Here is a 21935-nt window from a genome sequence, read left to right as displayed (position 1 = left end):
ACACTAAGAACAACACCTTTCCCTATATTGAGCCATAGGTTATATTCAGGGACTGTTAATGGGCTAATGTAAAGCTACAAAAGCAAAGGAAACAAAAGTATTGTAGTATATACATTGAACAGTATGTGAGATTACCCAGTATTCACAGACCTCTGCACCACCTGGGGAAAAGGGCCAGGAAAGCTGGTGTGATCCAGCTCACAGGCTCCCACATTGTGCTTCATGGAGCACTTACTAGTGGGCTGTGGAAAACTGGCAGGTCACCTGGGGCCAATTCTGCTCCTTATTTCTTGCTGCTAATTCACATTAAAAGATACTAGATTACATAATCACTCTCTTAATGGATTAAATTTTCCATGTAAGTAATGGCTGTTGTTGGTACTCTGGTGTTATGCGATCATCAAGGGGCAGTGCTGTCTGCAAGATTGGGGATGGGAGAGAGGCAATCTCTGTATTAAAATGTGATCCATGCTATGAAAACACAAAACCAGCTGCTCTGGCCCAAATTGGAAAGGCCGGCCAAAGGATAAAGTAGATTTGAGCAGAAGGTGGGGAACACTCACAGCGTCTGCCAAAGAGAAGTGGGAGCTGTGGGGACTGTCACTTACCCAGCCAGGGAGATTAGGGGGAGCTCTCCCATGCCTTTCACTAGAGAGGAGCTGCCACTCCTCCTTATTTTAACACTCTGTGAGACATCTCTGTGAATAGCCAACCTCTTAAGCACTCTTTCCAGGAAGGGCTCCTTCACAACTGTGGACAGGATGGCTGCAGTCATATAATTTTGTGGTTCCTAAAACCAGTAATGCTAACTGGAATTCCTGGCACCTGAAGGGTTTGATTTCAAACCCTATGGCAACAAAACTCTGGAGTTCTGTGATTTCATTTAATTTCTGAAGGTTCTATGTTATTACAGAAATAAAGTGTACAGACTCTTAGGGGAAATGGGGGGCAGCTGGAAATCTGACAGCATCACAACAAATACATTCATATATCACTAAAGTTTGAGGTATAGCTTTTAATAAAACATGCTGCCTCCCACTCACCTGAGGTCATCCTCTTCTGCTGGTAACCCCATTGCTGTTTGCTAGGGAATGAACTTTGAATCTGAATCTGACAGCGTGGAATCCAATCAACACAGCTCCACTGGCTTCACCAATTGATAGCAGCTGGGAATCTGGCATTGTGCCTACACCAGTGGGAGAAGCAGCAAGAGCAGATGAACTTGAGCAATAAAGTTTCCATTTTCATATTGGTCCTAATGTTTAAAAGAAAATAAAACAACAACAGTCTCAGATATCATAGGAGATCTGCTTCTAAGTAGGTGGTTTTTCCAATTTTTCTATGCAGTGTCAGCTGCTCTTTTCTAGCATTTGCTATAGCAGACCCTTTAGATCCATAATCCAAGGTGAATGCATAATACGATTCCTTATAAGTACTTACTCTGCATGCAAAAAATCGGTTTTGCTCACTGGATTATGGATGGTCAACCATGCAGAATTTCATTTGTACCAAAAGAAGCAATTGGAGGGGAAAATTCAACAAATGGTGAAAAGTGCTGGATTAAGAGCCCTGGAGACTTTCTCTAGCACAGATACAGGACGGGAAGCAGTACAAGTTTCTCCCCTGCCAATGTGCCCAAGTCAGCAAGACCACTGCTAGGGCTGTGCGGTCACTTCCAGGCACCTCGAAAGTTTGGCCTGTTGTGTAATGCCACACCTCTGGGTGGATCATTGGCAGCAGGGACTGAACCAGTGACTACTGTATTTTAACACGAGTCTCTACTGCGTGAATTCAAAGACCCAGCTCCATTACTCAGGGCTGTAGCAGTTTCATCAAACTCTGTATGTAGCCCAGCCACCACTAGAGGGGCACAGAGGGCTATAATGAATGGGGTACATTTGCTAATAGTGCCCATAGGGAACCAGTTATGTTGGATGTGTATTTTAGTTTTTTTTAATTAACAACACAACTTTATTTCATACCAACTTTGCCCTAAAAGGCTTTACAAAGTTATTGTAAATTGTACAAGTGCAGCGTTAAACAATATACAATAGTTGCATGAGTGAGGAACCATGCAGAGGCCAGAGACATTTACAGCTGGGGTTTGAAAAGAGACAGAGCGTTGATCAGGCAGTGAGACACACCAAGGTTCTTCCAGCTGGCAGGAGCTGCAGAAGAAAGAAAAAGGCTCTCACATAGAGAGTATGGAGGGACAGAGAGGAGGCCAGTGCTGGATAAGCACAATGGGGGAGGGGAATATTGAGAGGTCCCGTGGGGGCAGGCTGAAGCATATTCCTGTTTTATGAACAAACGAAGGTGTGATGTGGATACTTGGATGGTGCCTGCAGGATCAGTTTGTTTCATGTAAATTGCTGATGAGATTGAACAGCTGGAGGGGACCACACCGAGTTATGAGCTCAGTCTCAGGGCGACAGCTGAAATCTATTCTATTCTGTTTGGACTCCATTTAAAAAGCCATTCAATGCTGTTAGAGCAGCACAAAGAAGCCTCTCTTCTTTCCCAGCCTCTTCTGTCTCCTACAATGCACAAGTTGTTTTCATGCTGAATTTGCACACTGAACCACAGCAACCTCCTGTCCACGCTGTGGTCAATGTGAGCCCCTTCCTTGAGTGGCACACATGGCTCCCCCTGCCATACACTGCCCTTGGCCCCCTGTGGTATCCTGCATTTTGACACTGCCCTTGTGCTCCCTTCACACTCCAGAAAGTCCTCGATACTTTTGTTAAAATTAGGAAAGTTCTGAGTGGTTCCTGACCTACCAGGAAAAAAGGAAGGCAACAGGACAGATCCTCCACTGGTATAAATTGGCTTAGGTCGACTGACATCAATAGAGCAATGCTGGTTCACACTAGCTAAGGATATGGCCCATATATTCCAAGGGGTGTGGCAAAGCAGTAAGACATTTGCCACGAGTGACCTTGGGTCCTTGTCATGGGAGATACAAAACACAAAGAAACTGTACCATTTACAATTTTAGCACCGAAAATCTGAGCCTGCCTCTCTCTCCTATATGTATGCACCCCTTGGTAAGGGCATTTGAATTCACTTGGAAGCTGTTCCTTCCCTCCAGCTATGCTAATGTAAGCAGGGAAATGGTCCTGCTATTGTGGGAAACTTTCCTGGCTCATACACTATCCCAGTGGAGTTGGCTAGCGAAAGGATCTGAGTCCTTTTCTCCCACTCCCTTTACCCAGAGGCCTGCCTGACGTCGAGGGCTCCCTTTCCACTCTCCTGTGTGGTGGAGTCCCTGTAACCCCAACAAGGCTGGGCCCAGGATTCCTGGGGTCTCAACCCCCAACCTTGTTGTGGGCACTTAGCCCCCAGAGTGGGGACACCCAAGCCCCTGCCCTCTCTCTGCACTAGACGCTTCCCTGACCCACTAATCATTGCATACAGTTCAAAGCGAATACAATTTATTAAACAGCTATCAACTAAAAAAAAAAAAGAGACAAAGGTTAAAGGAAAACACCCAGTGCCACCCAGGGCACAGACACCCCACACACAGTCTCTGGGGTGTAAGGGACGTTCACAGTCTGTTTCTCACACATCCCAGGCCTTCAGCCCAGGCCCTGGCTGTGCTGCAGGGATGCAGAGTCAGACACTTTCTCTGACAGTGGCTACATGCCCCAGATTCCAGTGTCGGCCCCCCTGTCGGGGGTCACGATCCCCCTCCCAGTCTGGCCTGTGCGGCCTTTTGGCTGGTGGCATCTCCCTGTGCTGAGCCCTGCCCAGGGTTCCCCTCGCTCTCCTGAGCTGCTCACCACACCCAGCTCCGGCTCCAGCTCCAGCCCCACTTTGCCTCAGGGTGGCTGTGGCTCAGCTCGGCTCTCTGAGGTGCTCCTCAGGCCTCACTGGTTCTGCTGCTGTGGGTTGAGTCAGCTTAGCTCAGCTCCCTGGCCTGGGCTACTTCTCTCACCTCCAGCCGCTGGCTGCTTTCTCCTTTCCTTGGCCTCATTCAGTCTCTGCTCAGGCAGCCCAAGCTCACATGGAGAATAGACACTGCCCCCTGCTCTCCTGGCTCCTTCATTGGCCTGTCTACCTGTCAATCAGGATGACCTAGAGCATTGGCCTCTCCCCACTGGCCCTGGGGACTGTCCATGTCAGGGTCCTGATTTCTTATTGACTCTTCCCCTGTCTTTTGGTGCTGAGATGTCAACCAAAAAGACTCACTAAGTTTCAGTAAGGGGCTAATAGTCCCCTACTAACACCACTTCTAAATGTATGTCCAGTCTCTGCAGTATCTTATCAGCTACTAAGAACTGATGTGTTGCTGAGGGCCTAGTTTTACAGAGAATAATCTTGTCTTTTCGGCCTCCTAGAACCTTTCGAATGTCCAAAGTGCTGCCAATGCCATCCTAGAACATCCACAGCTCAGTGAGTCCCAGCTGCTGCATAATACTCACATCCATGTGCTTCAAATAGGCTGCTTATTTCCAAAAATAAACAAAGGCTGATTTCAGATTTGGGGTATTCCGAAGCCATGGGAGGGGGGCACTCTGAGGTGAGAAAGCAGGGGCAGAAGGCAGCAGACAGGATAGTCTCTAACACCACACAACACAAATAATCATCCATGAGAAATGGAGAAGACGTCTCACATTTGAGCCCTGCAGGTACCTCACAGAACAGCTTTCTCGTTCTGCCCTCTCCTTTCTGCAAGTTTTGTTTAATAATAAGACTAACTTTTTCCTAGACAAAAAATAGAGATATTGACACAAGATCCAGAACTGGATGCTGCAGTTTTCCCAAACTAAAAGTTGCGGTCTGTAGAGGTAGTGATAATGTAATCCTGTTTCACTAAGACTTCTGCTGGCAGTCAGACCTGGTCAGCCGAGACTGTTTCTTTTCAAGGCAGCCAGTCCTGCTCTCTGTCCGTACCTGGCTCTGTTAGAACGTCCTCTTTGCTCAAATGATTTTTTCCCCCCCAAACAGGAATATTTCCAGTAGACATTGAATCCATCTGCTTTTCTCATTACCCTATGACTTTGAGGGTGTTTCTCTTTCACTACCAGTTAATCAGAGATGTTCCTGGTAGAGAACACACAGGGTTGAGTCAGATGAATTTGGCTGATCTCAGTAGATGTGCTGCATGTGCACATGGGTGTATTTTTTTGTACCAAAGCTCCTGCAGTATTTCACTATTTTAGAATGGTAGCAAATCACAGTAAAAGATAAAGACTTGTATAAAAAAAAGAGTTCCTGGAAAAGTGCAAATGGCTGAAAAGGAAGAGAGCATGTCTTGTCAGCATAGCTCTTCTGAGACATAGGTGAATCTTTTGACAATTGGGACAGCCTGGAATCTAGGAGGCCTTTACAAAAACTGGCACCTCCATGAGACTGACTGAGTAGTTCCTGATTAAAGTTCCTCCATCAAACACCTGGGCGGTGTTGGTGTCCATCCATTTGTGGCCTTCCCCAGGCAGGTAGATGTCTCTCTGAACTCGCCCTTGTTCTGTTATGGGAGCAATCAGTACCTGCATTTAAAAAATAAATAACATTAAAAAAAAAAAGGCAGCACAGCATTCAGCAGGGCTATGTAGAATTCACTGCAGCAAATCTAACCAAATCAAGAGCCAGATTCAAATTAGTGCAACTGAATGGAAATCTGTACAGTCTTACATAAATTCTGAATGAGTTGCAGCCACTATCACAAGGCCAAAATTTGGCCCCCAGACATTTCTCATACAGACCTGGCAGAGCAAGAGATTGCTTAGCACCATCTCACCCCTTCAGCCAAAGCAAATCCATTGTGAAGGTGTTTTCAGATTAGACCATGATTAATAAAACCAGATTACACAGTGGCCATCATTTAAACTGGATTATCATCATTGTTTATATTAGGGTGTCTACACTTCATAGTCCTGATGGCAGCACACAGAGTACATACACTACACTCACCCCTAGTACTGGTAATAAATAGCAGTGTAGATACTGAGGCACTGCTTAGGTGAGTAAAGACAAGCCAGAACTTTAGGGTATGTACCCTACATGGCTCTCTACACACCCAAGCAGTGCCTCCCCAGTCTACATTGTTGTTTTTAGCAGTGTCGTTTCCTGCTGCCTCCCCTCTGCCACAGCCTTGTTACAGGTAGCTACACACCATGGTATGGATGCAGCCTGATTTTCACTGCTATATGTAGCTACACATACCCTACTAGCCGCTGCCAATGGTGTGCAGTGTAGACATAACTTCACTGTCACACGTAGAGGCCCCACCCAACAGCAGAGCTCCCCCGTGTCAAGGGATAGTCTGTTTTACATGAGTGTTCTACAAAAGAGATGTCTGTACACATGTAGATAATAGAGCAGGTTGAAAATTTTCCAACGGAAGTTTTCCACTGGAAAATGCTGATTTGACGGAGTCCAAATGTTCTTCAGGAAGGCGTCAATTCTGTCTAAACTTTTGACAGAAACCAGCCAGCCTGCTTGGTTTTCTGCCAGCCCACATGCTGGCTGGATGGAGAAACTCACAGGCTCCCTGGAATCCCAGAATCACTAGCTCCCCACCCCAGGTGATCGGCTCCTTGAGGTGTCTGCCTGATGCATGGCTGGACTGCCAGACTTCCCAGGCTCCTGTGCTCCCATCTGATGGGCGGTTGGGTTGACCAGCTCCCCAGACTGCCTGGCTCCCTGGAATTTTTTGAAAATTTTTGTTTCATAGGAAACTTCACACTTTATACTTTTTGTTCCAATTCAGAATAATTTTTTTTTTCAAAAATGTGAAATTTCCCACTAAATGGAAATTCCCATTTTCAGCCAGCTCTAGTAGATAGTTAATGGATAAGGTGCCAGTAGACTGCACTCAGTAATATGCAGCATTGCTCGTAGGTTTTCCAGGAAAAATAAAAGTTAGCACACACTGCAAATGGTTTCTGGTATGCAGTTCTTTACATGGGGCTCTTAACAGCCCCTGACCCTGAAGAGCTTGCACCCTAAACAGACAAGACAGATAAACTGAGAGAAAGGGGATATTATAATTCCATTTCACAGATGAGAAAATGAAACACAAAGAGACTAGCTGATCTAGCGGGTCCCTTAAGGCCTTAAACTCTGACTCTATGACTAGGAGATTAAATTACTTGTTTAGGGTCACACACACAGTCTGTGGCAGAGCTTGGAATTTCTCCCTGGTTCCAGCTCCCGCACTGAGGATCTGGCTCAAGGTTTGCTCAGTGTCTTAGCTTTTGTTATTTATTATCACTTTATATATTTCCTGCATAATAATAAAAAAGCAGAATCTTTTATTTTAATTAGGAACAAGCATGTCAATTTGGATGGGAGGAGAACTCCCATTGATTCCAATGGGCTTTGGATCAAGCCCAGGAGGCCTGGTAATCCTGCAAGAAAGGCTGCTCTATGCTAAGCTAGGAGCATTTAGCTCACAATTAATGGCCAAGACCAAACTAAATTGCACCCTGCACCAATGTGTGCCTCTTTAATTGCTAGGTGATTGTTGAGTCTAATCTATAGTAGGTATTACTAAGGCACCAAGTCTTTTAGATATCTAGGTATCAATTAAAAATGTGTATAATATATTTTACATAATGGATACTACTCTACACTGCTTCCTTTTGCCACAATTGCTTAGTATGTGACTTTCCCCCAGCTCATTTTCTGATCTCTTCTTTTCTCTATGCAAAAGAGCTGATCTTAAACTGCTACAATTAGTCTGTAGTGGTGCAGGCTGCATGGTTTATCTGGAAAATTGCTTGGTTGGTAGCTGTACTTATATAGTAGCGAATTAACACTGGTTGATTATTCTTTGGACTCAGTGTGAGTCTCTATCTTTTTCTGTAATGGCTCAGGAGAAAATGAAACTGGGGTTTGCAAAAGAGCTTCAGAGAGATAAAGCTCCCAGCTTCCACTGACATTCTGTCCATATCTTCACTGCATAGTTAAATGAGGTGACTGGCACACGAGTTAGCCTAGCCCAGGTGATTGTGTGCACAGCAGAGCCCAACCCACACTACTGTGTGCTCACTGTTCTGCATTCACCTGTGTGTGTCTGGGGCATATACCATGGGTCTTTGGGTTGAGATGCTTTAGGATTCTTTCCCAGTATAGTGTGTCAATTGTAAGAGAACCTGTCTGTCCTTTGGGGGAATTGTGGGAAGGGCATTGGAGGACGATCAAGCACTTCAGTGCAAAGCGGTGAGTTCAACTTAAAGTGGAGCTTGGGCTCTAACTCATAACCCCAGCTGTGTAAACTAGACTAGACTTAAAGCACCCCCAAACTTGGGTCAGAGGTTTTTCTGTGTAGACAGTAGGGGTGTTTGAGCTAAAACCTGGGTAAGACCCCAGGTTAACTGTGCAGTGAAGACAGTCTTTATGGAATTTAGACACCTAACTTCCTTACATTCCTTTAAAAGGCCCAGCTTAATGCCTTTTTGTGTGGATGATTACTTTGGATAAAAAAAAAGCTAAAAGGGTAAACCCCTGATTAATTGATTCTTATTCTGAGATCTGGCATAATGTTGTGTCCTCTAAAAATAGCCCAAATCAGCCTCTCCAGTATGGCTTCTTCGTGGCAATCCACAGTTTCCAGAGAACTTTAAAGCTTTTTTTTTTTTTTAAATTTATGGGGAAAGAACAGTTATTAAAAAGGTTAAAAACTTTAGTTGATGGATGCGTCCTAATGTCTTTTTTTCCTTCTGAAAAATAAATGACAAGTTCCAAACTCCTGAAAACATTTATTACTGAGAAATTATTTCTCTTCAGAAATTTAGAAGAGGATTTCAGGAACCTACATTATAAGTTTTACAAAAAATGCCTTGCCTTTTCTAGTGAAGAGCCAGCTAGTTATTCATAATATTGAACCCACTAGAAACATGGTTTTTATTCAAATTTAAATGTTACTATATCTACGTGCCGCTTAGGAAGGACTGAAAAAGCAAGGGGGAATAAAAGAGAAAGATTCTAATGAGAAAAAATAACACTATTAAGAACAATTAACATGCTATAAGAGGCCACTCATAGATGAAGTGACCATACATACTAAATAAAAGCCGGAACTCTTTTGTGATGACATTTTTAGGCTTGTGAAATACTCACACAAAAGTACACTTAAAAAAACCCCAAAACCCTGCACTGGTGTTACCCTGCCAGCTGCTGGATCAACAGCCACATGGGCAGAGTGAAAGATTTTTTCTTCCAGTATCTCAGTCAGTTTATCATGAAAAATGGAACAAATGTCATTAACATTCATGTTGAGCTAAGAAACAGCTTTGATAGTGGCTATGCTCCTTTGGCTTTTCTCTTCAAACCCTATTTATCATACTGAACACTTGTGCCACTGGACTGTTTGTTCCCAGTAAACCCAGTGCAAATTTTACTTGACATAATAATATGCTGTGAACAAATATTTTGTAGTTACTTAAAAAAAGGATTGATTAATAAAATGAACAACATGAGCATTTTAGGTGCCCGGAAAGAAGTTCTCAGGACGTGAGTATAGCATGGTATATCAGAAAGACAAGGTGAGTGAATTAATATATTTTATTGTTCACCAATAGAAGTTGGTCCAATAAAAGATATCATCTCACACACCTTGTCTCTCTCATATCCTGGGACCAGAGCAGCTACAATAACACTACAAACAAAAATGGTAAACCAGGACTGTTTTGGTAAAACCAGGTCATATGGTCACTTTACACACAGGTGCCTTGTGAGATTTCAGTTATTGTTCTTCTAGCCATTATTATGTGGAAGATTAGATGGCTGAGAGTGGGTTAAAATAATGTTTGCCTGTTCCAGTCACAGGCTGGTGACATTTAACTTTCAGCATAGATTATTATCCTTATTAATTATTGGTACTGTGGGAGCATCTAGGAGCCCTAGTCATGGTTCCCATTGTGTTAGATGCTGGACAGACACAAAATAAAAAGACAGTCCCAAAAAGCCCCAAAGAGCTGTCAGTCTAAATAAGAAACAAGAGACAACAGGTGGAAACAAACAGAAGTACACAGTTTTCCTATTTCCCCAAATTATTATTTTAAATGTTTTCCTTCTTGTTTTTGTAAAATTGGGAAATGTTTCCAAATAGTGTGGCTTGGAGAAGAAACTAAATTTCTAGAGAAATAACAGACTATACACAGGATCATATACGATGGCTGCTTTTTCTACTTATGTCATGAGCATCACTGTGATAGCTGAGCACTTTTCTAGTTTTCTATTCCATATGATACGGAATTGTGAGCTGGTCAAATAATTAACTGCAAATAATATTCATTGTGAATTTGGGCAGTTTTTCCATCAAATAGTTATTCACAAATATATTCTTTCATTATTTGGCCGACTCTGTATAATGCTTTTGACACTTACTTTTTTTTAAATACTGAAACATTTTTAATGTACAGGGATGGCAGTAACCCCTAGCTTTCCTTCCATTGACATGCTGACTTCACACTTTCTTATGCCCTTAAAGGTGTAGTACCACAATATGTTGCATTGTTATCAAGTAGCAGTACACCAGATATTTTCCACTCTATAGCTGCAACAACCACAGTCTGTGTTCTCTTCCTGTGTCTTTATTATTAATTTAAATATGCATATATGAAAGGAGTTACAATGGGCCAGATCCTGCTCCCATTTAAATCAATGGAAGTTTGGTCATGAATTTTAATAGGATGAGGATTGGGCCCAAAAGCAGGAACATTCTCCGTATTCCAATGTCACTCATGATGCAAATCTCATTGAAGTCAGTCAAGCAACAATTTTTCAGCCTTACCAAAATGGCACTTTGTACTGCCCCTCAGAGAAGCTGTTTATAACAGTGGAAGACCATTAAAGGGTTCAGTTCAGTTAAATGCTTTAAGATTTGGATTCCTCTCTGCATTAGTGGTTGGAGATTTCAGAACAGCTTTGCACATCCTACTACTCAAGGTGCCAGAAATTGCACAAGAATGGCCTTTTTTTGCTATATTTTGGTACTTCCAATGCCAACATGCGACTCTGCATGAAAATGTAAAATAATATCTAATCTCTTTTTGAGCTCATAAAAAGTTTGGCTCAGGTTTGCTTTTGAATGGTGAAATAGGCTTATGCTTGAATCTGTTCTAATTTCATCAGAACCATTAGACATTGATTGCGGTATTTGCCTAGAACACCCTGAATTGTACTGTATTTTAGAAGCTGAACTTTCAGCCAAACTTTGGGCCTCCACCTTTTAGGAGGAAGGGCTGAGGCTGTTCTAATCTTTGTTCTTGAGCTTGTGGTATCTTAAAAAAGAATCTTTCCGTGCTAATGCAGATCAGATTACTGTACTGGAACTGTCTGATTCAATTGCACAGGAGATTTTTCAATTCAAGGGGTTTTTGGGAAGGAAATATGTTTCAGATTGCGAACCAAGGTTGACCATGGAAAATATTATTGAATGATAAACTTCACAGAAAACGCTTCTACAATAACAAACTTCTGGAATTTTGGCTCCAATGTTGAAGATTAGTTACAATCACAAGCAATCTGTACATTCTTCATCCCAAATTATTGGGAGAACAAGGAATTTGAGACAATTTAAATGAACAAGTAAACATACAGATCACAGGATACTAAGGTTAACTTACCACATTTTGAGAGAGATGTCAGGGAATCTTTAATAATCACATGTGGTCAGGGTCCTGCTCTTACCTCTAATAAAAAAGACTGTTATTCCAGCCACATGGAAACATCTTACCGGGGCACTGGTCCAGTACAAAAAAATCACATGGCCACCTCCTGAATCATCCACACAGAAACCTAGCCTGCTCCCATTTAAGTGAATGGGAGTTTTATCATTGATTTCTGTAAGAGCAGGTTTGGACTTGCAGTGTTGGAATTCACCTGTCAAAAATGGGGGGTGGAGTGTGGGGTGACTGTCATCCAGTTTGACCTCCCATCCCCAGCGTCCTTCTGTGAACTATTGGAGCTCAGCCCTGGCATAATTCCCAGACTGCTGATATATGATAGTCAGCCCCAACACAGCCAGAACAGCCCACCTAGCCCAGAGATTTCAAGAACAAATAATAAACATAGATAATAAAATATGTTTTCAATTTAAATGTTGATACTTCTCTCCCTAACACATGTTATTCTCCTTTCGCCCAGGCACCTAGACAGCAACCAGAGCTGGGGTAAGCTGCATTCTAAACTCACTTCGCTTTGCTGGTTGTTTAACCCCTCAGTTACTGGTCCTCCTGTGGTGACTATTTTGCTGCCAGTGCTCTAGTGGTGTCAAGGGAATATCAGGAAATGGCCCAGTGCCTCTGGCCGTGCAAGCTGGTGCTGTCACTCAGACTCATCATAGCATGCCTGACAGCACAGTACATGCCATCATACAGACACGGTCAGTCTGACAGTGCAGTGAATGACAGCCTATCCTCAATATTGCACATCAGGCAGCCACTGGGGTGGAGGTGTATCCAGCAGCACAAGGGCACCACACCTAGACGCAGTCTGGCACATGTAGCAGCAGCAGCATAGTACGAGTGTGGACCAGGTAAGTCTGGTAGCACAGCAGATGCAGTAATGCACATGCACATCTGACCGCATTGTGGGAGACATCACACAGCTGCAGACCAGTACGTCCAGCAACCCAGCAGGCACCATTACTCAAATGAGCTAGCTATCTGGCAGTACGGTGAGAGACATTGCCTGGCAATGCCTGTGCCAAAAAGCCTGGCATAGTAGCGATGTCCAGCAGCAAAGCAAGTGGCATCATCCAGATGCAGACCACGTCCACAAGGTGCCATCAGCCAAATGAACCCAGTAAATTTGGTAGAAAAGTGGGTGGCATTGCTCACAAGCAGCTTGGCATGTCCAGCTGGCAGACCGGGCAACTTACCCAGATCTAGCCCTGCATAATTGGCAGCACTGTGGATATTGTCACCCAAATGCATCTCAACACACTGATCAGTGTAGGTGTCTCTCTCCCAGCTTCACTGAGTATGTGCAGGTGCACAGTGCGTGGCATTGCCTGACATAGCTCAGCATGTCTGACAAAGCAGAGTCCCATTCCTCAGGTGCAGCCCAGCATGCCTGGCAGGACAGAGGAAGCCCTGACCTGGACACAATCTCTATGTCCTATGGCACAGTGAGAGCCAGCTCACAGATGGAACCATTATGTTCAATAGCAATCCATTTGCTGAAACCAACTCTGAATCTGCAGCATCAGTGGCTTTAAGGATGTTGCCAGACACCTTGCTAGAGCACCAGTGAACCTGGGACCTAAAGAATGGGCTGGACAGGGTGCCTGGAAGTGGAAGGCCACATGTGGAAACATCTGGCTCTCCAAAGAATGCCATTTATTAAAGCTCTCTTCCGGGCTTTGATCTTGCATACTGAAATTTCCCCACCCAGAATGGGAGAGGGGAGATTTGTGGGGGAAAAGAGAGTGGAGCGCTGTGAACCAAAATCCTGGATCCAAACACTCAGTATTGTTAATTATTATTTCTATTACAGTAGGGCCTGGAAGTCCCAGTCAAGATCAGGGCTTCACTGTGCTAAGTGTACACACACACACAGTGAGAAAGTCTCTGCCCTGAAAACCAGACAGATAATCTGAATATTATTATTGGTTACTATTTGTATTACCATAGTCCCTTGGAGGCCTAGTCATGGACCAGGGCACCATTGTGTCAGGCACTGTACAGACATAGAACACAAAGACAGGCCCTGCCCCAACGAGTTTACTGTAGAAGCATAAGACATGATATGAGAGATGGATATACACAGACAGGGGAGTACAAGGAAACAATGAGACAATATTGAGGCAGGGGTCTCAGCACATCAGCAGCCATTGACATGGATTTTGTAGGCATCATCAGAAAAGAGAGTTTAAAGGAAGAATTTGAAGGTGGATAATGAAGTAGCCTTGCTAATGTCTATAGGGAAAGCCACCCAAGTGTGAGGGGTAGAATGGGAGAAAGCATGAAGAAGCTTGTTTGAAAATTTAATAAGTGGACAATGGGGACAATTGGAGTCTACATCTTAATACTGAATGGGAAATGATAGGTAGGGTTGGGATAGGCTAGGAAGGCCTAAATAAATAGATAAGACTGAAAAAGGTGGGGAAAAGGAAGCAGCATCATTTTACAGATTGAGGCACAGAAAGACATGGGGACATGCCCAAAGGTCACACCAGAAGTCTGTTGCAGAGCTAGGAACTGTACCAGGTCTCCTTAAGGTTCTGGTGTAGAAACTTAACCACAAGATCCTCCTTCCTATATGAAGGAATAGGTTCAAAATCCAGCTCTGAGTCTGAACTTTCCCATGTGTCAAAGGGAATTGGATCAAGTGTTCAATTTTGGCCTGTTACAGAGGACAGACTTGAGCTGAAAACTCTATTGTACATATGAATCTGGCATTATGGTTTGTGTCCTCCTCTGCCAAGGAGTCAAAGTCTCCTGCCTCATAGCCAGAGATAAACTGGAAGGGAATAGTGCTACATGCATGGCGGAAAAATTGCAGCTGCAGGGTTAATTCTTTATGTCCTAAGTAGAAAAAGTACAGTTAAAAGATGGAACTTGGCTATGCTGAACAACTTGTGGTGTATCCTGCTCTGCCAAAGATAAAGAAATCTCCCAAAAATGGAGTGGAAATTAAATTGAAATCAGCTGTCAGGCCCTTTAACTTGTGCAGCAATCTATGACCGGTTCATGGTCCCAGTGATGGTGGCATATTGCTGGGATGATATTTCCAAAAGGATGAACTAAAAGGATGACTGGACGAGGCAATGAAAAGGATTAGATGAATGGTGAGGTCTCCATATGAGGAGAGACTAAAAATATTGGGAATGCTGGCTTTGAAGAGCAGACAAAGCGGAGGGTATAGGAAATATCAAATGGTACATAGCAGTAAATCAGATGCAGAAATCCACTTAGGGTCTGCATTAGGGATAGGCAAAACAAGAGATATCCCAAGGTGCACCTGTGCGATTGCAGGAGAAGAGGGATAAAGAATGCTTGTCATGAGCCTAGTAAAAAACACAAAATGTACTTTGCTATGTGTAAAGTGTTCGCTCCACCACACACTCTAAAATTGCTCATCAAAATTGTATCATCATTTGAACGTGACCCATGTGCACGCATGTGCACACACAGAAAATAAAAAATAATAAAATAAATTAAATTAAATTAAAAAAAAATAGTCTCAATTTTGGCCAACACACTTATCTAACCCAAAGTACTTGTGCCTACAGTTAACTGCAGGACCAAATGCTAGTATTTGAGGCAAAGATTTTTAAAAGGGCTAACTAGTGATATTTAGGGTGCCCAGCTTGAGACCTCTTGAAAGGATGTGATTTTCAGAGGGAAAATGTAGGGCTGGATTAAGGCATAGGCAATACAGGACCACACTTAGGTCCCCAGCTTCTGAAGTCATGTGATGACTTCAGATTCTAAGCTTTCACTTAAAAAAATAAAAACACTAAAGTGTGAGTGTTGCAGATGTGTACTTGGGTTTCCAACCGAACAGTAATTTTAATAATACTGAGCCTGATCTTGGGACAAAAACCTGTGAAACCTCAGAGTGATAACTGGGAATTCTTAAGTAATCAATATAATTAATACACAATCCACAGATCAGACTATAGGTTGGGCACCGAAAACCAAAGCACCCTAAATCACTAGTCACTTCTGAAAATCTTGGCCCAGATAACTATCTGACTTGTAACCCTCCAGAATGAAATTCACTTTTAAAAACTAGGCTTTACAATTCCTACTGCCCATTTTAAAAATCTCAAATCAAAGTCACCTTTGGCAAAACCCTACCAAGGAACTGACACAGGGCAGTGTATTTTGGATGTTTTTTGAAGCTGAAATCATCCTCCTCTGTTTGTGAAATCATAATGCACTGTGTGGAGATGAATGTGATGTCCCAAACAGAAGATTATGTTGACTTCAGGGAATAAACTGCAAATGAAATCTTAAACCACCACAATCCTTGATTTTTATGTAAATTTTCTAGTAATCAAGAGTTAGAGAAGAGATAAAGGAAATATACAATATCAAAGCAGAAATATTTATTAGAAAGAAGTTTTAAATGAGTCATCAATCTCTCTTTCAGCATACATTCTAGATTCAATAAGGCCATAACTAGATACTAAATTTCGCACCATTTATATGCTAAGGGAACACTTAGTGAGTCTTTGTGCAATGAAAGAGATAAATCTGCAGAGGCAGACACTCAGACTCAAAGCTATAAAAGACAAGATCAATGTGTGAATATTTGAAATTTGCAAAAATATTTAGATATTTAAATTAATCTTGATCTGAACAAATAAAAAAAGCTTCAAGCAACTTAATTAGCTATTAGCTGAGTTTGAAACTCTACTGGAAAATGAGTACGAATGTTAATTGTTCTTTAACGTTCTGCAATACTTTTTTGAAATGATAACTGATAACATTCACTTAACATGCTTATGGATCTAGAGGATTGTCATTTAAAATACTCTTGCTCAGATGGTATGAATAACTCTTCAATATTGCATGTAGGGGGTCAAAAATAGCCTCAAGCAAGTTCTCCAGCCTGTTTGTCTATAGGCTTTAATGCCTTCATCAGTGCATTGATCCCAGCCTGTGTTTATATACCGTAATCTCAGTTCTCCTTTGTATCATGACCACAGTTAGGCAAAATTTTTCAACTAATAATTCTTTTCCCCCACTGAAAAATGCATATTCGGCTACACATTTCATGAATTCATGTCAGTTTTGCTGAATTGTTTCAGCTGCAAAAATATAAAATAAATCAATAAAAATGTTTCCATTTTGTCAGTTCTAAAACTATTTTTGTTTTGAATTTTTATTATCAAAAATCAAAAAAACAAAAACAAAAATGTTTCATTCAACCCAAGCTGAAATTTTTCGACATTTTGATTAGCTGAAAACTTTTTTTAAAATGGTTTTCGGTTTGACCCAAAACAACGTGGAATTTTTAAATATTTTTTTCAGTATTGACAGTATCCTCCTCTCCTCCACACCCCCCTCCTTGCCCGGAGGCCCCTACCCCCCACGCTTTCCGTCCCTCCCCTGAGTCAAGATTATTTATTATGCACCATGCAAGTTCCTGGATGGCTGAGAAGACGGTATCTACTACATCAGTAATCTCCCTGGGGAGTCCAAGGGACCCAGGAAGTTGAGTAGCAGATACCACCTCCTCAGTCGCCTGGGAACCTGCATGGCACATAAGAAAGTAAAAACTTCTGGCGGAAGCCCACTCAGACCTCAGCTATCCCTTTCTAGGGGGGCCACTGCCTATTCTGCCCTGGGGCCCGGAATTGCAGTCGGTGGGCCTGGTCACTACAGCCGTTTAAAATCAGATTGGGAAAAGCACTGGAGAACATAGGGAAAAATCTTCCATTGACCCCCCCAGGTTTGGATGAGAGCCAATGACTTAATTGGCCTTTTTCATTTTTAATGTTTATGGGCCTGATCCAAAGCCCACGCAAGTCAGTGTGAGTCTTTCCACTGACGTCACTGGTCTTTGGATCAGTTCCAATGTTTCTAACACTTCCATTTGACTTGGAGCATTCAGTGAAGATGGGAGGGGAGTGAAGTGCAGAGACCAGGAGGTTCTTGGTCTTAATCAGAATCTTAAACCTTGCTGAGTGTAATTAGTACCCGAATCTCTCTGTTTCTTACCTCATCTCCAATAAGGAATTCGTCATCTATAGTGAAGGTGACTGGGTCATTGGGGCTGAGCCACCACAGCGGCCGGAAGATGGGATACCCCCTGGAGAGCCATTCCTTGCTGAGTTTTACAATGAGCGGGACAACAAAATCTTGATGCCTCTGTATGTACTGCCTAGTGAGATTCAACACCTGAGGAGAAGAATTAAGCATGTCCTCTCACTTACTAAATGGCAATAAGAGCAGAAAAAATGAGACTTTTGAGTTACTTACGTATTCCTGGAGGAGAAGAGTAGTTGCACAGAAAAGCAGACACAGTAAATCCTGGCAGAATGATCAATAGACACACCAGATAATCATGTGCAAACAGCTGTGATAGATTGATAATAGCCATAGCTATGAACTGCACAGGCAGCTGTGTGTACCAGTAATAGCCCCTCTGGATTCATCTCTTCTAACCAATAAATGATTAACTCTTCTGCTAGAAGGGGGTGTGATTTAAGCACTCATTCTCCCACCCTGAATTTTCACAAATCATTTCCCCCCTTAGTCTTCCTCAGCTCAGCTCACTTCATTCTATTCTAGGTATTTGCTGTTTCAGTGGCAGCAGACAGAGGGGAAAGAGCAGGGGGGCTGGAACAATTTTTATAGTGGGGTGCTGAAAGCCATTGAACAAAACTGTAAACCCTGTATATGAGGGAAACCATTTCAAGCCACGGGGTGCAGCAGTACCCCCCAGCAACCCTAGTTCCAGCACCTATGGGAGAAAGGTGTGTATGCAGAAGGACACCATTACTGCTATTTCTTATTCTGAATGTTTGGCAGAGTGTTCCCTTGAAGTGCAATCATCCTGATGGAAAGTATGCCCTACAGAGGTCATGTACTTCCCTCCTAAACCAGGGAGCACTGGAAGTGCATTATCTCCCAGACACTTATTTGCTTCAAGAAAAGACTGGAGTGCAGTTCTGCAGCATTCTGTTCTACCAACACTCTTCTTCAATGTTTTATGTGGAACTGCTGGGAGAGACAGCATGACTTCATGGGCAGTGGTGCCATCAGTGTGCTGATGATACACTGCTCTAGATCTCCCTTTCGGCAGACCTGAATGGCAGGGAGTTTCGATTCCCATTGCTTTGCTGATATTGAGGGTTGGATAAGAGTGAACTACCTAAAACTTAACCCAGATAAGATGGCAGTGCCTGTAGATTGGAAAAAGGACCTCGAGAGTCCTGTAGGTGTGTTTTCTGTTCCTACTGCTCAGGGGTATTCTCTTGTGTGTGTCTAAAGGGTGAACAATTAGGTGGTGATTTTGGTTCCCTGATTGCTCCTGGAATCTCAGGTGACACTGGTAATCCAAAAGGTTTTTTTCCCTCTCTTTCAGATTTGGCATTTCTCTCAAACATGGACCTTGCCTGGCTTGTTCACATCTTTCTGACCTCTAGGCTGGTTAATTGCAATGTGTCCTATACAGAACAACTCTTGAGGACCTCTCAGAAGCCACAGCTGGAGCAGAATGCAGCTTGCTCAACTGTTGAGCAAGTTTAGTCACAGGCACTATTTTACACCATTTCGCCAGGGAGTGCCTTGGCTTTCTAGAATAGTTGAAACACTTGAGCCAATGGACCCTAGATATAAACTCTGGGGCTCCAGAAGCAGGGTGTTCACAATGAAGAGCCCTTATCCTTCCTTCACTGATCTGACCGAGCCCAGGTTTGTTGATTTCAGTGGGAGCTGAAGGTGCTCAGCATTATAAAAATCCACCCACAATTATTTAGAAACCTACGGGATTTTAGGAGCCTGACCTTTTAAGATTGTTATTTGTTCCTGTTAACTTGGGATTACTTAAATGTTTCCAATTTAGAAACACTTAACAGAAATGAAAATCAATTCTTCAAATTGTGTAAGCGGTGAGCTTGTATTAATGATTTTTACTGTTTTTTAAAATTCTGCCATTTAGAACACACAGGTTTAGCTTTTAGGGACTCAAATTCTGAGCCTTTTGGCCTTAAACTTCTCTGTGCCTCATGGGGGGTGTTATACAGGCTAATGTCTAAAAAGCTCTGTTGTGACCTTTGGATGAAAAGTGCTACAGGGCACTTTAGCTGTCCTGTGTGTGCCAGGGAGCACTCGATGTAGTATGTAGAGAGTACATACCCAGTCATCACAGCAGACCCATGGCGGAGTGCTGAAGGACATCACAGGAAGGAACGTCACAATCTGTAGCCAACGAATATACAATTCTTCTTCTGTCAGAAACTCATTTGCTAGGGTCCCTCCTGTACAGGACATATTCAGTTTGTGAAAAGGCAAATCAAAAGTATATGCAGTCATTTATAATGATATGCTCTAATCCCAGGATCTGTGCTGCTGCAGACTGAAAGCCCTAGAAACCTAGAAGTTCATGGCTTATCCACAGCACAGGCAGTAGCAGCTCCGCACCTCCCCCACCCCAGCCCTGCAATGTATTTCAACCTGTTCTGGAAGGGTAAGAAGGTACTTTAGTCCTCAGGTCCATTTGATCCTTAGCCTTTCTGTCAGGCTGCAAATGAAACGAGCGAGTCAGGGACCATGGCTGTTGACACTTTCCCACTGGGGAAAGGGCTGAAACCACTGACTCATTACACAAAGGGCACAGAACAGCTGGCAGCTGTACCACATTGTCACTAGTGAATAGGGCAAGCTATAAATGAGTGATGGAGAGGTGAAAGATTGAATTTCACAGTGGGAAAATGTCAAAAGCACCTTAGTGATTTGGGATCCTAAATATAGGTTCCTAACTCTCTTTAGAAAATGTAATCCACCATCAGCCCCACAGTAATCCTTGCCTCTTTACCTTTACACAGGGAAGTACTATATAATGCTTTATTATTTGTATTGCAGTAATACCCAATGTCCCCAAATGAGAATGGTGACCTATTGTGCTAGGCGCTGGATGTAAACATATGCAGATTCCCCCCCATCAAGAACATGCATTGTTAATAGACAAAGTATGCATTATTGTCTTTTGACCAGTGGGGAACTAAGGCACAGAAGGATTAAGTAATTTGCTCAAGGTCACACCAGGAGTCTGGGGAGAGCTAAGAACTGAACTCAGCTCACCTGACTCCCACGCTACTGCCTTAACCACAAGCCCATTCTTCCTAGAGGGCAAAAACTCACCTAAGCACTAAATGCAATAGCTTTTAGATATGATATAAAGGGTTGACCATCATCTCTCTCAATCAAACAGGTAGTAAATAACCAAATCTATATGCTAGAAAGCCTCCACAATAATTTTCTTTTCAATCCTCTGAGCCATCCAATCACCAGGAAGCTTACAGAGTACTTGAGTTTTCTACTTTTCAAGATTGTTATTTTTTCCCTGTTAATCTGGGATTAATGCTTCCCATTTAGAAATACCTAACTAGAATGAAAATCAAGACTTCAAACTGAGTAAGCAGCAAGACTGTACTATTGACTTTTATGGTTTGAAAACTCTTCTATTTTAATAAGTCATATGATCATCTAATAAACTGGCTTTGTAATGACAGCCCTGTTGCATGGCTGATGGACTGTGAACTGATCTACGCCTAGGTAAAGATAACGTGGGGTGGCATAGGTGTGCAAGATACTGATAGTTCTTCCCTTGTTGATCATTATAATGGAAACATCCAACCATTCTGAGACCCTGGGTGGATCTTAAGTAGAATACCACTGTTTTTTCCATGTCAATCTGACCCAGTGTGCTAATAGGAGGCTCCTAACCCATACACACAATCAAGGGGAAAAATTGGGTTTAGGAAGAGACATGTGAGAAGGGTGTGTGGCAGGCAGCCTAAGCGAGTTAAGCACCCAACTCCTACAAAAATTCAATGGGACTTGTATGTCTAACTCCCTCAGAACCCTTGAAAATCCCAGCCTATGTCAGACTTTTAAAGGTAGAGCTATGTCCTTAACTGATGTAAATGAGTATAAATAGAAATGTTAGTACATGCTAATAAATAGAACTGATTGAATTCTTTTTTAAAAAAAAATCAGAAAATATGTTTAAAGTCAAAAATATTTGTGTGTGTGTGTGTGAAAATTGTTTTGATTAAAAAAATATTGGGGGAATTTCTGTTTTTGTATTTTCAGAACTTTTGGTTTTGAAATGACCAGTAAAACCTACTTTCCCATCACACTTTTCGATGATTTTCAGACTTTTGCCAATTGGAAAACTAATAGCATGTTGAAGTGTTAACAATTACAAATAAAAGTATTGTTTTAAACATGAAAAAAGTGTTTCCCCCTACTGGAAAAAGTTGAGAAACAGCAAGAAAGTTTGGGAAAGTGAAAAAC

The 21935-nt window shown here is 42.5% G+C and overlaps 1 protein-coding gene across 1 annotated transcript in view; it reads right to left on the bottom strand.

Annotated features, from left to right (window-relative positions):
• Window positions 1-5318: 5318 nt before the first annotated feature.
• The window catches only part of LOC137147961 (SITS-binding protein-like), a 48867-nt gene continuing 32250 nt past the window's right edge, over window positions 5319-21935 (bottom strand). Inside the window, exons 8-10 of the mRNA XM_067540375.1 lie at window positions 19773-19894; window positions 17631-17810; window positions 5319-5492 (exon numbers count right to left, since the gene is read on the bottom strand). Coding sequence (XP_067396476.1) covers window positions 5319-5492; window positions 17631-17810; window positions 19773-19894 — 476 coding nt within the window. The remainder of the gene's footprint in view (window positions 5493-17630; window positions 17811-19772; window positions 19895-21935) is intronic.

The sequence above is a fragment of the Emydura macquarii genome, unplaced genomic scaffold (assembly GCF_026122565.2).
Source record: "Emydura macquarii macquarii isolate MOO-44397 ecotype Brisbane River unplaced genomic scaffold, CSIRO-AGI_Emac_v2 contig_587, whole genome shotgun sequence".
Classification (NCBI taxonomy): domain Eukaryota; kingdom Metazoa; phylum Chordata; order Testudines; family Chelidae; genus Emydura; species Emydura macquarii.
This window is presented reverse-complemented; position numbering and strand designations above follow the sequence as displayed.